At 41.9% G+C, this 15,022-nt stretch overlaps 1 protein-coding gene across 4 annotated transcripts in view; it reads left to right on the top strand.

Moving 5' to 3' along the window:
• Positions 1 to 15,022, top strand: part of MCTP2 (multiple C2 and transmembrane domain containing 2) — a 167,087-nt gene that overhangs the window by 148,819 nt on the left and 3,246 nt on the right. For all 4 annotated transcript variants that reach the window (XM_044279440.1, XM_044279443.1, XM_044279442.1 and 1 more), the window contains exons 20-22: positions 6,551 to 6,660; positions 11,904 to 12,013; positions 13,827 to 13,924. In XM_044279440.1, coding sequence (XP_044135375.1) covers positions 6,551 to 6,660; positions 11,904 to 12,013; positions 13,827 to 13,924 — 318 coding nt within the window. The remainder of the gene's footprint in view (positions 1 to 6,550; positions 6,661 to 11,903; positions 12,014 to 13,826; positions 13,925 to 15,022) is intronic.

The raw sequence follows: 15,022 nt of genomic DNA, 5'->3' as shown, positions 1-15,022 counted from the left end.
ATCAGACTCCCAATGTTATTCAGACCTTAGATCAGACAAGAGAAATAAATCAACCCGCCTCTCCTGCTCCGGATGACGCCCACCACCTGGGATATCCTCTTCCTGCCGCGTTGTGCTTTGACCCGACTTCGCACAGCAGGTCGTCAAAGAGCATTCCTACGTTCGCACGCTGTGGGCAGTCACAGCACAGCATATGGCATCGGCAGAAAACAACCAGGGAGCAAACATTGCAGCCAGCACAAGGAGCGCTCGATTCACCGCTTCCCAATACTACTTTACTAATGAGCACTTCCATAATGGAAGGGCCCATTAGTATTTGTCCTGTAAGATCCACTGCAATTTCCCGTCCCCCACCCCCACTTTTGGGGCGTCTTATATGTTAAACCATATGGTAATTTTATTCATGCCTTTACATTAAGAATAACAGAGAAAGGGCTCAAAGTGAGGTTTATATTCATAGAGAATGCGAATAAATATATATATATATATATATATATATATATATATATATATATATATAAAAAAGGCATGTTGACAGGTCCTCTGTCGGGGTTCCTGGCCTGTTTGTGCTAGCATATGCTTTTATTCGCTTTTTAGTACAACTCTATATTGTTTAATAGTTTAATACCTTGTAAGTATGAGTAAATTCACAACTGTCACCAGTTGGGTACGCCTGCACACGCTTACACTGTCCATTCTGAACAGACAGTGTCACACCCCTTAGACAGAGGCAATGGTAACTCCCAGTTGTTCATTTTTAGGAGTAACAAAGGAGCAGCACAGTGCAGAATGACTTCATGGGGAAAGTCAGGAGTTGGCGACAGATCCTCTTTAATTACAGATTAGAAGTAATTAACGTTAGTTTGCGTTTCTCATTTCTTAGACAGAACAGGCCAATGCTTATGATATGCATATATTGCCCTAACAAAGAGCACAGTCACTTTATACAGTGTATAAATCCTTTTATACAGCAATGTTGTTTGTTTGTCACAGCAGCATTTGTCATTTTGAACTCTGCCCACAACTCTCTCGGATGTTAATACTAAGTGCATATCATTGATGCATTAGAAGAACAGTTTTCATAACAGATGAAGGGCTTTTTAAGGCTCTTTATGTAGGTTTGGTAGTGTTTTGTGCCCTCCTATCATTTTGTGCCCCCCTATGAATGTCTTATCCTGTATAGAGGATATGACATTCATAGGAAGCATTGTTAAAAGCCATGCAAAGACACCATTAAAGTTGTTGTCTCATCTGAGACATTGGTAGCATATTGCTAGTATATGCTAGGTTGGATTCTGTAGAGGAATGCCAGGTAATGGGGGTTGAAATCAGTGGGGAAAGTGGTTTAGCGCAGGGCAAGGGAGCACATTGGAGCATGAAATGCTCCGATGCTAGCCTCAGGGGGGCTGCCTGGGTGAAAATAAGGGTATGTCCGGGTTCAACTCTGAACCCGGACAGCCCCTTTTAAGAAAAACCGCCTTAAGGGTGAAAAATGCGACTTGTCCAGCATTTAATAGCTCCCATAGACTTCCATGCAACATCTGGAACTTTCATTTTTTACCTAAAAAACACTGCAAAAAAAATGCACCAAAATCCACAAAAGTTCTCAAACACCATAAAAAAAACTGTTTGACACCAGCCTAATAATGTCAAGTCTAAAAGAATAAATCTGCCTTTTTTTGATTTGATTTGACATAAGACGGTTTGCATGTTATACGGGTGGCCCTTTAAAATCAGGATTTTTGTTGTTGTTGTTTTGCAGTACAGTAACATATCTTTTAATTAATCCTTCTACAATGGGGGAAGAAGAAAAGACTATGTCCAGTATAGGAGGGTGGTGTATAAATAGATCAAATCCTATATATTTTTTTTCTCTTTTTTTAACTGTTCACGTTAGCAGTAATTTTAAGATCAGGAGAATGTACAGTAAAGATGTGCATCGGAAGGTCTAAAATCACTTAGGGCTCCCAGAGGTATTTTGCTTGTTTGCTTCTAGAAGGCTACAATAGCATGTGCTCAGTCAGACACCAAACACCATGTACAATGATATTGATGGATTGATAAAAATAGTCCAAACGAGTGAGCCACACAGTGGAGCCAACAGCCATGAAAAAGCAAAAAGCATGTTTTCCAACGGCTGGAAATAGAGATGTCTGTGAACCTTTTTTATAAGGTATAAGCAGAATCTCACGATTCTGATGAACAGCGCGGGGCACATCTGTTTCTCAAGAATGGGGCTGATAAGTGGAGTGACTGGATCAACGTGTTGAAAATAAGTGTCCATCTTCTAGACTGCTGAGATCCTTGTGAACGATGCAGGAAAATCAAGTAGTACTTACTATAGGTAGCATTAATGGCATGTTAGGCCCGTGCTGGTTTATCAGTAATCTCCATTCTTTTTGCTTTTGTTAATAATGCACTGCAGTTATTGCCCCATATTATAAATGCTATTTTTCTCATTGCCTGAGATTATACTTTACAACATACACTAGTTGCAATATTTGGCATCTGCTTTAGTGATGATCCTGCAGAAATGAAGGACTAATACTGAATTGTCTGTCTTCATGGGTCGCCATAAAGATTATCATTATGCCACTTGTTTGACAATTCCAATAGGCTCTTAATGCATCGTCCAGTGCACAGTCCTTGCAAGAGCTGTCACAGCAAAACCATAACGCTCATCGCCAGGCAGAATTACTCCTTGAAGTGCAAGCGAGCACTTTAGATGTAAAACATGTTCATCTAAGATCCCTTTTCCCAGTGGCATGTTTCAGCTCGTGAACAGCACAACTAATAGAAACAGACCAGTCTCGGACTTTTAAGCCTCATCAGCGCAAGCCATAATGTCTAACGGTTGATAGTCAATGGGTCAGCAGTTAAACCATAAGTGGTCGAACGTTCACTGCAGCCATACATTATGATCCGTACATTCCTGTAGCCGGAGCAATTTTAGTAGAACCATTACATTACACAGAATCTATCTCTTTGAAGATCTGCATGCTGTTGCACTGAATGTACAAACAGAATGCTGTCTAGTTAATAGGTGCTATGACGATGATTATATAAGAGTACAGGGACCTCGTAATTATGATCCTGTTGTATTCATGAGGAGAGCGCTGTCCCTGAATGCTCAGTAGTGATTTACTGCTTCTGTTCGTACTGGAAGATTCCCAATGGTTCAAAATCAGTGGTGGGAGAGAGCTATGCACTGGTGCATTGGTGTGTGTTATACGCAATTTTTATTTTTATTTTTGCTCCATTTCGTATAATGGCTCACTGGTCCTGTCATAATTTGCTGCCAATAAATAGAGAAACATATGATGACAGGTCCACTTTAAAATATTTTTCCATAAGCGGGCCGGTCCTTCAGGAGCCCAGGCCATCAGCACTTTAAGGGCATTTTACACTACTTGTTTGGACAGGTTATTGCTAATGAGCATTTGTATGGGTACTAGTTAGCAATAATCTGCCTGTGTAAAGGTTCATTCGTTCATGCAATGATTCTGTATGGGGAGAAGCAATGGCATTAGTGATCCCCCACCCCATACTGTGGAGGAGATCACTGCATGTAAATGCAGATTATTTCTCCACCAATGAACAAGTGAATATCAGGAAGGAATGCTTTCTTCTCGACCGTCGCTTGCTGCATTGGGCCATGTAAAGGGGCCTTACAGGGGTTGTCTGGGCTTTTACTATTGATGACCTATCCATGGGGTAGGTTATCAATATCAGATCGGCGGGGGTCCAGCACCCCTGCCGATCAGCTGTATAAGGAGACGACGCGCACAGTTTGTATGTGCTGTCTCCCGTCTCTCTTCCTGTTCACCGCTACTGTCTATGACAAAGACCGTAGACCACAGCAGTGGACAGGAAGAGAGAAGGAAGACTCCACGTGCGCACTGCATGCACACTCTCCTCATACAGCTGATTGGTGGGGGTACCGGGAGTCGGACCCCGCCGATCTGATATTGATGACCTATCCTGTGGATAGGCCATCAATAATAAAAGCCCGGACAACCCCTTTTAATGCTCTGTGTATGCTGGGAGCATTAGCTGCAAAAGAAATGCAGTATTACATTTTGCTATTTCAAAGAAATGGTAGACCATGCAATTAAATGGTCACTCCGAGAGCTTGACAGTGCCAGTCCACTGGGACTAAGGCCTCATGCACACGGCTGTTGTGCGGCCATTCCGTGCGGCGGCCAGGACGGATTGAGACCCAGTCAACTTGAATGGGTCCATGATCCGTCCGCACCGCAAAAAAATAGAAGATGTTCTATATAAATTTTTTTTTTGCAGTGCGGAGACACGGACAGAAACACCACGTAGTGCTTCTGTGTGGTTCTGTGCCTCCGTTTCGCACCGCAGCTCAGGATTGTGGACCCATTTAATTGAATGGGTCCGCATTCGTGATGCAGGGAGCATATTGCGGACCCGCTGTTTGCGGGCCGCAATAAGGCAATGGCCGTGTGCATGAGGCGTAAAAGTGGGGCGACCAGGTCAGCATTAAAAGTATTTTGCTTTAAGTTTTTTCAACTGAAGATTCTGTAATGCAAGAAGACTGACTTGCATAATAGTGTATGCCTTGTTCTGCTGGAGAACATGATGCTTATTTGTTTGAAGCCAGGACTGCTAGTCATGTATATCTGATGTCCTTTCTCCTATAAGCACATAGACATACATATAGGTTTCCACAGGTCACAGTGGACAGAGAAGATCTTTAAATGATAACACAACCCTTATTGAGCATCTTTTTCCCGGATGAACCACACTGGGCTCCGTTCTCCGCATGTTCTTCTGTTAGATGGGATAGTTCAGACCGCATCATGCAGAAAGCCAGCTCTCTGTAGTCTGGGATATGATGGAACAATTACATCATAGTTTGCTTCCATTGAAAGGGTTCTGCATAAAACCTTCACTGTTGAACATCTGGTTGCAGAACAAAATAGAAAATGTAACTTCAAGATGTTAATTAATTCTGAACCCTCTTAAGAAAAGACTGTTCTTAATGTTGAAAGTTTCTTGCCTTCCTGAATGCCTTGACCTTTTTGTATGTGTTTTGATTGAAAGAACTGGAGCAATTGAACATACCAGCACATATTCCATGATTAAAATATTGAGGAATAGCAGTCGTGCTCCAGATTATAGCTTTTCTGCCTTTGTCAAAGGTTTCCCTTGGAATTTTAAACAAACATAATTGAGTTTCACCTCTTCATATTAAATTCCCCTTTAGAATGTGTTTTAATAAATTTGCGTCCTGACAGAGTTTTTTGGTATTTGCCAGATATATGGAGTTCTGAGCCCTCCATTTAGGACATCTGTTTTCTTTCTCCCTGATTATTTTATGCCCCGTATTTCACATTATTTTGTTGTAATTTTACATTTCTGGATACATTTGTCTAGTTTTTCTGACTGCAGTTTAACATTTTATTTTATATTTTCACAGTTTGTATCCTTTTATAAGTTTCAAAATATGAAATCAGTTGCCATCAAACCGTCTTTAGGCCATGTTCATACCACTGGTGATACATGGCCACTGTATGTTTCGAAATGTTCCTGATAAATCTACTTAAAGCCTATGTCCAAATCCTATAGAGAACTGAGTCACTGGAGTCTAGGCAAGGGTTGTACATTCAGCATATGCATTTGGAAATGTTCCCTGTGTACTTCAGGCCTACAAATTAAATTTCTATTCTTTTAAATCGGGCATCTCAAACGGCGGCCCTCCAGCTGTTGCAAAACTACAACTCCCATCATGCCCGGACAGCCTACAGGTATCAGCCTACAGCAGGGCATTGTGGGAGTTGTAGTTTTACAACAGCTGGAGGGCCGCAGTTTGAGATGCCTGCTTTAAATCTTTTGTGGAGCAGGCGCACGGATGTGGAAGCTTTTCTGTGTGCAGCCACACCACAAAAGGTAGGACACATCCTATTCTTCCGTGCTGATCACGGACCCATTGAGGTGGATGGGTAGGCACCTCGATGCAGTGTTTATGCGGTTGGTATGTGTGTCTTCCATACTGTGTGAATACACCTTAACCTTGTATGTCCTGTTACATACCTCAATCATTTATCACAATCTCAGTGATGTATTTTGGATGCCACAATTTAATAACAAAACACTAGAAATTGTATGCATTTTCTAAACAAAGTGTCTTCTCTGTATGTTTTACAATAAAAAATGCCATGCGATTTCTATTGTGCTGCTCAGATTGAGTCTGTCTGCTCTTCCTGAGCAGCTTGATAGTTACAGCAGAAGTAATGTTGTGCTTGTTAAACTGTGTTATAACCACATTTCTTGGTTCAATCTGAAACGTGTAAATAAAGTCAGCAGGACGTCGATGGCACTGCCAGATGAAGTCTCGCTGCGGCAGCACGAGTAGGCTTGTCCTGGCTGTTCAGCTCTTATACGTTATTCCTCTGACAAAGTTAAGCAAAATGCTGACTTCTGTTGTGTGTTACATGCAAGGAGCTCGCTCAGTAATCTTTATAAGAATAGTATCTTTTTTTATCTTTTTTTAAATTGTACTTTTATTTATTCTGTTGTCCAGGAGTCTGAGAAAAAGAGTATCAGGGACCGGATCCAAATGGTACAAGACATAGTTATTACAGTGCAAAATGTTTTAGAAGAAATTGCTTGCTTTGGAGAGAGAATAAAAAAGTACGTTTTCCACTTTTTTTTTTTTTTTTTCTGTGCACAATCCTTCTCCAGAATGCATAGGTGTTAAAGGGGTTATCTCACTTCAGCAACTGGCATTTATTAATACAAGTCACTTACTAATGTATTGTGATTGTCCATATTGGCTCCTTTGCTGGCTAGATACATTTTTCCATCACTTTATACACTACTCGTTTCCATGGTTATGATCACACTGAAATCCAGCAACGGTGGTCGTGCTTGCACACTATTGGAAAAAGTGCCACCCTCTCTGATGACCGGGATTGTGGGAGTACACATAGGATGCCCCTTTTTCCTTTAGTTTACATGTATGGACACCACTGGATTTTAGGGTGGTTATAACCATGGAAACGAGAAGTGTGCAGTATGGACAATCACATTACATTATGAAGTGCCTTGGATTAACTTTCTCTACATGAAAAATTTCCATTTGCCATGAGACAACCCATTTGAGTGTTTATGATCAAGTATTTTAGCTAACAATTTGTTAGACTGTGACCTTCCCAGCACATATCCCAAATGCATATTCAAATAATCTGCTCTATAATCTGCTACATTTACTGGACAGTGTAGTGTGAAAGATTTGCATAAATGGAGTCAGGTTATTTGTTAGAGACCTTCTGTAATCTGCAACCTGATTGTCAAACAAAACTATTTAGGTTAACGAAAAAATTGTATTTAAGAATAGACATTCACAGGACCGCCCTGTTCGCACAATGCTTAAAGGGGTTGTCCGAGTTATGAAAAAAATAATATAGCACTGAAAATCTGATATATAACTGAGCTAAGCAAGTTTTATGCAAAAAAAATTATATATATATCCTCATTTCCCTGGTTCTTTTTTGGCCCTTTGTTTACATGCAATAAAAACAATCTCTGCCCCGCCCCCTGCTCTGCTAAGGGAGTGAATAAAAGAGCTGCCCTGAGTGACATGTCTGCCCGCTGGGAGACTCAGCAGCATGTTGTATGTGTAGGACTACAAGTCCCAGCTGTATAATGACACTGCTAAGGGAGTGAATACAAGTGCTGCCCTGAGTGACATCTCTGCTTGCTGGGAGACTCTGAAGCATGTTGTATGTGTAGGACTACAAGTCCCAGCTGTATAATGACACTGCTAAGGGAGTGAATACAAGTCCTGCCCTGAGTGACATGTCTGCCTGCTGGGAGACTCTGAAGCATGTTGTATGTGTAGGACTACAAGTCCAAGCTGTATAATAACACTGCTAAGGGAGTGGATACAAGAGCTGCCCTGAGTGACATGTCTGCCTGCTGGGAGACTCTGAAGCATATTGTATGTGTAGGACTACAAGTCCAAGCTGTATAATGACACTGCTAAGGGAGTGGATACAAGAGCTGCCCTGAGTGACATGTCTGCCCCTCCCCCTGCTCTGCTAAGGGAGTGGATACAAGAGCTGCCCTGAGTGACATGTCTGCTGGGAGACTCAGCAGCATGTTGTATGTGTAGGACTACAAGTCCAAGCTGTATAATAACACTGCTAAGGGAGTGGATACAAGAGCTGCCCTGAGTGACATGTCTGCCTGCTGGGAGACTCTGAAGCATATTGTATGTGTAGGACTACAAGTCCAAGCTGTATAATGACACTGCTAAGGGAGTGGATACAAGAGCTGCCCTGAGTGACATGTCTGCCCCTCCCCCTGCTCTGCTAAGGGAGTGGATACAAGAGCTGCCCTGAGTGACATGTCTGCTGGGAGACTCAGCAGCATGTTGTATGTGTAGGACTACAAGTCCAAGCTGTATAATGACACTGCTAAGAGAGTGAATACAAGAGCTGCCATGAGTGCTGGGAGAATCAACAGAAACTTGTAAGAACACAAAATGCAATCGCACACTTTTTGTGTTTTTGCGTTTGTATCTGTATTTCGCCATAGCAATCTGCACCTGCTAGGGGTTGTGCGGGCTGAATCCCCCATATTTTTTCTTTGTAGAAACTTGTAAGTGTAGAACTACAAGTCCCACTTGTATAATGACACTGCTAATACACACAGGATCTTCCCCCTACCACCTTGTGCAATGCTCTCTCTAGTCTGTCAGATCCTGTGCCCAGAATTGTCTCCCCATTGCCTGCTGCAGCTAGCCAGTATGTGCAGCTGAAAGGGTTAAGAATCCTAGGGGAGAGAGCAGACGGCAGTGAAGGGGGGTGTGGCCAGCACAGTGACGTCTCGTTTACAGGCTTGTAAACGACCTTTATCAGAGCAGGGAGAGAAGCTGACATCACAGGTCATGTGACCCTCAGTGAAATCTGAGAAACCAGCCACTGGAGAGAAACTGAGTTAATTGGAAAGCTGTTATATTTTGTCTACTGTACAAAGTGCATCTCAATAAATTAGAATATCATCGAAAAGTTACATGATTTCAGTAATTTAATTAAAAAAGTGAGACTCCTATGTTACTATGTATAGATTCATTACACCCAGAGTGATCTATTTGAAGTGTTTATCTCTTTTTTAAAGTTGATGATTATGGCTTACAGCTAATGAAAACCCAAAAGTCAGTATCTCAGAAAATTTGAATATTGTTTAAAATAGTTAATGTTGTAGACTCATGGTGTCACACTCTGATCAGCTAATCAACACAAAACACATGCATAAGTTTCCTAAGCCTTTAACTGGTTCCTCAGGCTATACAATCATTGGGGAAGACCGCTGACTTAAGAGTTGTCTGGAAGACAGTCGTTGGTATGCTCCTGAAGAGAGTAAGCCACAAAAGGTCATTGCAAAAAGGAGCTGGCTGTATCCAATCATTTTAATGGAAAGTTGAGTGGAAGGAAAAAGTGTGGTAGAAAAAGGTGCACAAGCAACAGGGTTTACTGCAGCCTTGAATGTAATGTCAAGAAAAGGCCATTCAAGAATTTGGGGGAAGTTCAAAAAGAATTGGACTGTGGCTTCAAGAGCCACGACACACAGACCTATTAAGTCACTCATGACCCAGAGAGAACACCAGAAGAGTCTTACCTGGGCTAAGGAGAAAAAGGACTGGACTGTTGCTCAGTGGGTCCAAGTCCTGTTTTCAAATGAAAGTAAATTTTGTGTTTCATTTGGAAATCAAGGACCCAGAGTCTGGCGGAAAAGTTGAGAGCACACAATCCAAGTTGCTTGAGGTCCAGTGTGAAGTTTTCAGTCACTGATATTTTGGGAAGCCATGTCATCTACTGGTGTTGGTCCACTGTGTTATATCAAGTCCAAAAGCAATGCAGCCATCTACCAAGAAATGTTAGAACAATCCATGCTTCCCTCTGCTGACAAGCTTTATGGAGATGCTGGACCTGGCACCTTCCCACACTGCCAAAAGTACCAATACCTGATTGGCCAACAAACTCACCTGACCTAAACCCCATTGAGAATCTATGGGGGATTGTCAGAAGTAACATACGCTATCAAAGCAACCTGGGCTTGCAAAACACCTCAGCAGTGCCACATGCTGATCTCCTCCATGCCACACCACACTGATGCAGTAGTTCATACAAAATGAGCTCCGGCCAAGTATTGAGTGCATATACAGTACTGTGTATGTTTTCAGTAGGCCAACATTTCTGTGTTAAAAATAGTTTTATTAATTGGTCTTATAGAACAATCACGTTTTCTGAGATGATGACTCTTGGGTTTTCATTAGCTGTAAGTCATAATCATCAATAGGGAAGAGCAAATTGACTACGGATTAAACATCCGAAGTCGATTCGCATAAAACTTTGTAACAATACTGTATGGAGAAGGAGCTTCGTATAGTATTAGAATGTATTGGCTCAGATTAGGGATGAGCGAATTTCATATTTTGAAATTCGTTTTTGTTTCATCTTGTGGTATTTACTGAATTGCATTATGGATTCCGTTACTACGGACCATAACGCAATTCCATACTGGAATGCCTTTAGAGGCATTCCGTTATTCATTCCGTCATAATAGAAGTCTATGGCCTGCATAAAGGATCTGTCCGGTTTCCGTTATGCAGGAGAGGACTCCAGCATAACGGAAACCGGACAGCTCCATTATGCAGGCCATAGACTTCTATTATGATTTCTATTCTATTCATCCCTAGCTCCGATAAGCTCATCCCTAATCATCAACATTAAAAAAATATAAAAGCTTGAAATAGATCACTCTGTGTGTAAAGAATCCATATAATAGCGGAGTTTCACTTTTTGAATTGAATTTGAAAAGTTAATTTATTTCACAATGATATTCTAATTTAATGAAATGCACCTGTATTGGGGGCTTTCCCGGTGAACACGCTAAATGGCCATCATAGATGTGATGGTAACATAGCCTAAGCTTAATACGTTTTGTTCTGTTTGAGTACTATAGCAGTTTAGGTTGTGGCTTTCTAATACAGAGCTGTAAATCGCCTGTATAGACCTAGTTGTACAGTTGTATTATTTTTTTTCTGGATTTCCTTGAACCTATTCTCTCATGAGGCCGTTATCCTAGTGTCTACTGCAGTACACAGTAGGCCAGAAAAAGTGATATTCTCCGGACTTGTGTGCAGTGGGTTTGCGTTATTTCATTAGCTGAACATGTTGGAAAAAACACTTATTCTGTGATGTTTCTTTGTCTTGACTTACTGCTGCTTTGTCAGTGCATCTTTTTGTTACTGGTTTTAAAGTCATTGAAGGAAAAAATACTTTCCGACCTTTTTTAAACTCCCCAGGAGCCTGGCTGAACCCCCTCCTGATTACACTGTGTGTCTCCTGTTCAGCATGCATCACAGGCAGGCAGTTTATTTTCAGTAAAGCCTAGTACCATGGGGCTTAAAATAAGAAAGCCACTGTGAAACAGCAAGTATAGTACAGAACACTTAAATGGTTCTGGGAGGTGGACCAGCCACATGAGCTCTCAAACACCTGCTGTCAGTGTACGTAGCGTGGTGTTCATGGATGGGTCTGTGCATTCATGCAAGAGCATCGGATGGAGGAAATGGCACACACAAAATGGACTTGGTGTTATGTGTGTAAAATGTATTCATTTTTAACATTGATTATTTATATAGCACAATGACACACAAGGCAGAGGCAGTTGACTGTATATTTCCCATGCCCTGGGTTACAGAACATTTTCATCTCTTTAACCCTGTACATTATTTTGTGTCTACGGTAGTAGAAATACGAATTGTTTCTATGTCAGCTTGTGAACCTCTAGTAATGTGTTTATTTTGTTACCTGTTCCTAAGGAAATTCCACAAAAAAAAAAATGTTTTTGTTTTCTTCTTTCAGTACATTTAATTGGAGCGTCCCGTTTCTCTCTTTACTCGCCTGTTCCATACTTTTGGTTGGAACTGTTATTCTGTATTTTATACCATTAAGGTACATCATTCTCATCTGGGGTAAGTACATAAGCATGAAATCAGAAAGCTGTATATCGCATGAGCATGAACATATTGGAGTACCATTGGTAGAATCAATACACAGCAATGGTCCCAGTTATCATAAATTTAACCAAATGAAGCAATGACCCTTACTTGAAAATCCAGGATTCCTGCCTACCACCATCGCAAAAAGTGGTGGTGCAGTGTTCATTTCTGGTGGGTAAAGGTGTTGGGGCTTAGGTTAGGCCATCAACAACAATCAGGACCTTCACCAATGAGAATTGCAAATATAGTAGTGGTGGTCCTTGTAGTATGGCAGCTTCATTCCGTTCAAGTCAATAGGATGATGCTGTCATAACTTTGTAATGTCAATACCAAGTAGACAACATGCAGTTAGATGGACTGAGGTAAACATTGAAGAGGCTGCATCACTCACATGAGTGCTGTACCCCCTTCAGATGGCTGATCGTGAGAGGCAGACCCCTTATTTGGTGCTAATGATAGCCAGGGTTGCATATCATGGAAGACCACTTTAACTGGATTTTTCAGTTTTCATATTGATTGTCTAGCCTCAAGATAGGCTGTCGATATAAGATTGGTCCGGGTCGGACAACTCGCAACTCGCTGATAAACTGTTTAGGTGAGGCTCTGGAACTACACCGCCCCATCCATTGTATTGTGGACTGATCTGGTTACTCTAGCACTGCTCCCATTTACTTGTACTAGAGCAGCTCTGCAGCAGCCAGATCCATCCACTGCACAATGGACGGAGCTTAGTAGTTCCAGAGCTACTCCCAAACAGCTGATTGGCAGTGGTGCAAGGTGTTGGACTCCTGTAGATCTGATGGCTTCTCTTATGAGTAGGCCATCAATATCAAAATGCGGGAAAACCATTTTATGTAAATTGTTGTTTTTGGATTCTGATTATGCCACGAAAAGTATGGATTGTGCTTGCAGAGATACAGATAGGAAGTGCTTAGAGCAGCTGTACTAAGAGGGAAAGGTATACAAAATTGTCAAAATTAGTCTACAGATGGGTGTTTCTGTTTTGCCTGAAACCCCAGTCCTGCTTCAAGGCCCTGTATGTGCATTACACATATAGGTAGCTACCCTGGAATTCAGTCTGATTTTAGCATAAAGCTAGAAGCTGGTGACGGGCTCTTACTCTTCTTACCAGTTACATGAAAGGTTTGATGAGCTTGTAAATTTACTTAAACTGTAAAATGGTGTGGCATGTATTCTATTACCTTTTGGTTCCGTTCTACAGCACATTTTTGCAGCTAATATGCTAGTGTTTAGTAAGAGACAGGGAACCAATATAAGTCTGATGCTCTAGCAATTGGGTGGGATATCCTTGTGCGAGGTGTTCTATGCATTTTGTACATAGAATGAAGAAAAAACTGTAACTATACATGCTAGATATTATGTAGTGCAAATCTTAAACCGCCCTAGTGATAACAGTACACAGACTTCTCTGGCATTAGTCATACCATCTGCCTAATGTGCATGCGGTGTGACATGGAGATTTTCACACTAATGTAATGAGGTTCTTAAATTTTGAAGTTAAATACTATGAGATATGACATGAACTTCCGCACAGACTGGATGGCCTTTATGGTTTTGTTTTTTTTTCTTCCACAGTCTGGAGAAATTAATGTGTGATTAGTTTTAAGTCCGAGGGAAAATAAGGAAAAAAAAGTCAAATAATACCCGGACACCAGGTTTTCACACTCATTCGTAACCTGTGAATTTGCTCACACTGCCGCAGATGATGTGCTGGCATTCATTCTTTTTAAAGTAGAAATAAGCTCAAATGGATTTTTCTTTGCAGGCGTCAATAAATTTACAAAGAAGCTTCGGAACCCATACGCCATCGAAAATAATGAGTTTCTAGATTTTCTCTCCAGGGTACCATCTGATGTTCAAAAGGCAAGTTTTCCTTATTTTTGGTTCTGTTCTGATGATCCTGTATGATTGTGACCTATAAATTTACTAAACTTCTCCTACTAACACACCCAAGTATGATAGTCTTATCTGTAATGTATGGTTCAAATGGATTTGATGATTTGCTGGTCAGAATTGAAGTTGCAAAATTCACATATTTGCTGGAAGTCATTGTTTACATTTTTACTAAAAAGTATTTAGACTTTTATGCCTGCATTAGGTGAAATGGCACAGTATTTTATTGCTTCTGTTTATCAATCTGTTATGTCTTACTGACCAGAAGCTCTACTCTTTTTATAGACTTCTATGTAAGTGCCAACTCCAATAGCTGCCTTATCTTGGGGTTGCCAGTAGGGCTGAAACGATTAAATCGAGTAATTTGACACAAAATTCCTCGCTGCAAATTTTTTGCTTCAAGGATTCGTTTGTGTAATGTGACCACGGAGCGGGAGTGAAGCGCTTGCGATTATTCACTGCTCCATGGTCACCCGCCGGCCGATGCCTCGCTGCACTTTCTTCCTGACACATCGTCAGGTCAGTGCACTTTATAGATGAGCAGCTAACACAATTCACACATATGTGTTCATGCGTGTCTGTGGTTTTCACAGCTGAAGAACACAGTCACTCTGACAGATAACTGCAGAACATATGGTTCCAGTTTGCACAGCGCCCGGCACCGTCCTGTACCTGCAGCCGCTCGCCCGCCCATGTGTCCTCAGTCACCGGTCACGTTACCCAGCATGCACCGCCGCGGCTGCCCTCTTCCCACAGTGCCTTGTGATAGCCCGTTCAGCCACTGCATGGCGAATATCTGCGGAGTACCAGGCAGGGCTGATGCTGATTCCCAGTGTGACGGTAGATCTGCGCTCCGGTCACCATGCAGAAGCTCATCGCTTGTGTGCATCACATTCGCTTCGAACCTGGAGCTGGCTGTGGAGTAGCAGCTGGGGGCACAACCTCTCCCTGTCCCGGGCATGGACAGTAAGTGATGAGGGGGCTGATGGGGCAGGATACTCTGCAGCCGGTCCATGTCCCCCGCCTGGCGCCCCCTGTGTCAGCCCTGTGTCACTGATGTCACGGCTC

This window comes from Bufo gargarizans, chromosome 2 (assembly GCF_014858855.1).
Source record: "Bufo gargarizans isolate SCDJY-AF-19 chromosome 2, ASM1485885v1, whole genome shotgun sequence".
Lineage (NCBI taxonomy): Eukaryota > Metazoa > Chordata > Amphibia > Anura > Bufonidae > Bufo > Bufo gargarizans.
Note: the sequence above shows the minus strand (reverse complement) of the source record. Positions and strands in the feature narration are given on the sequence as shown.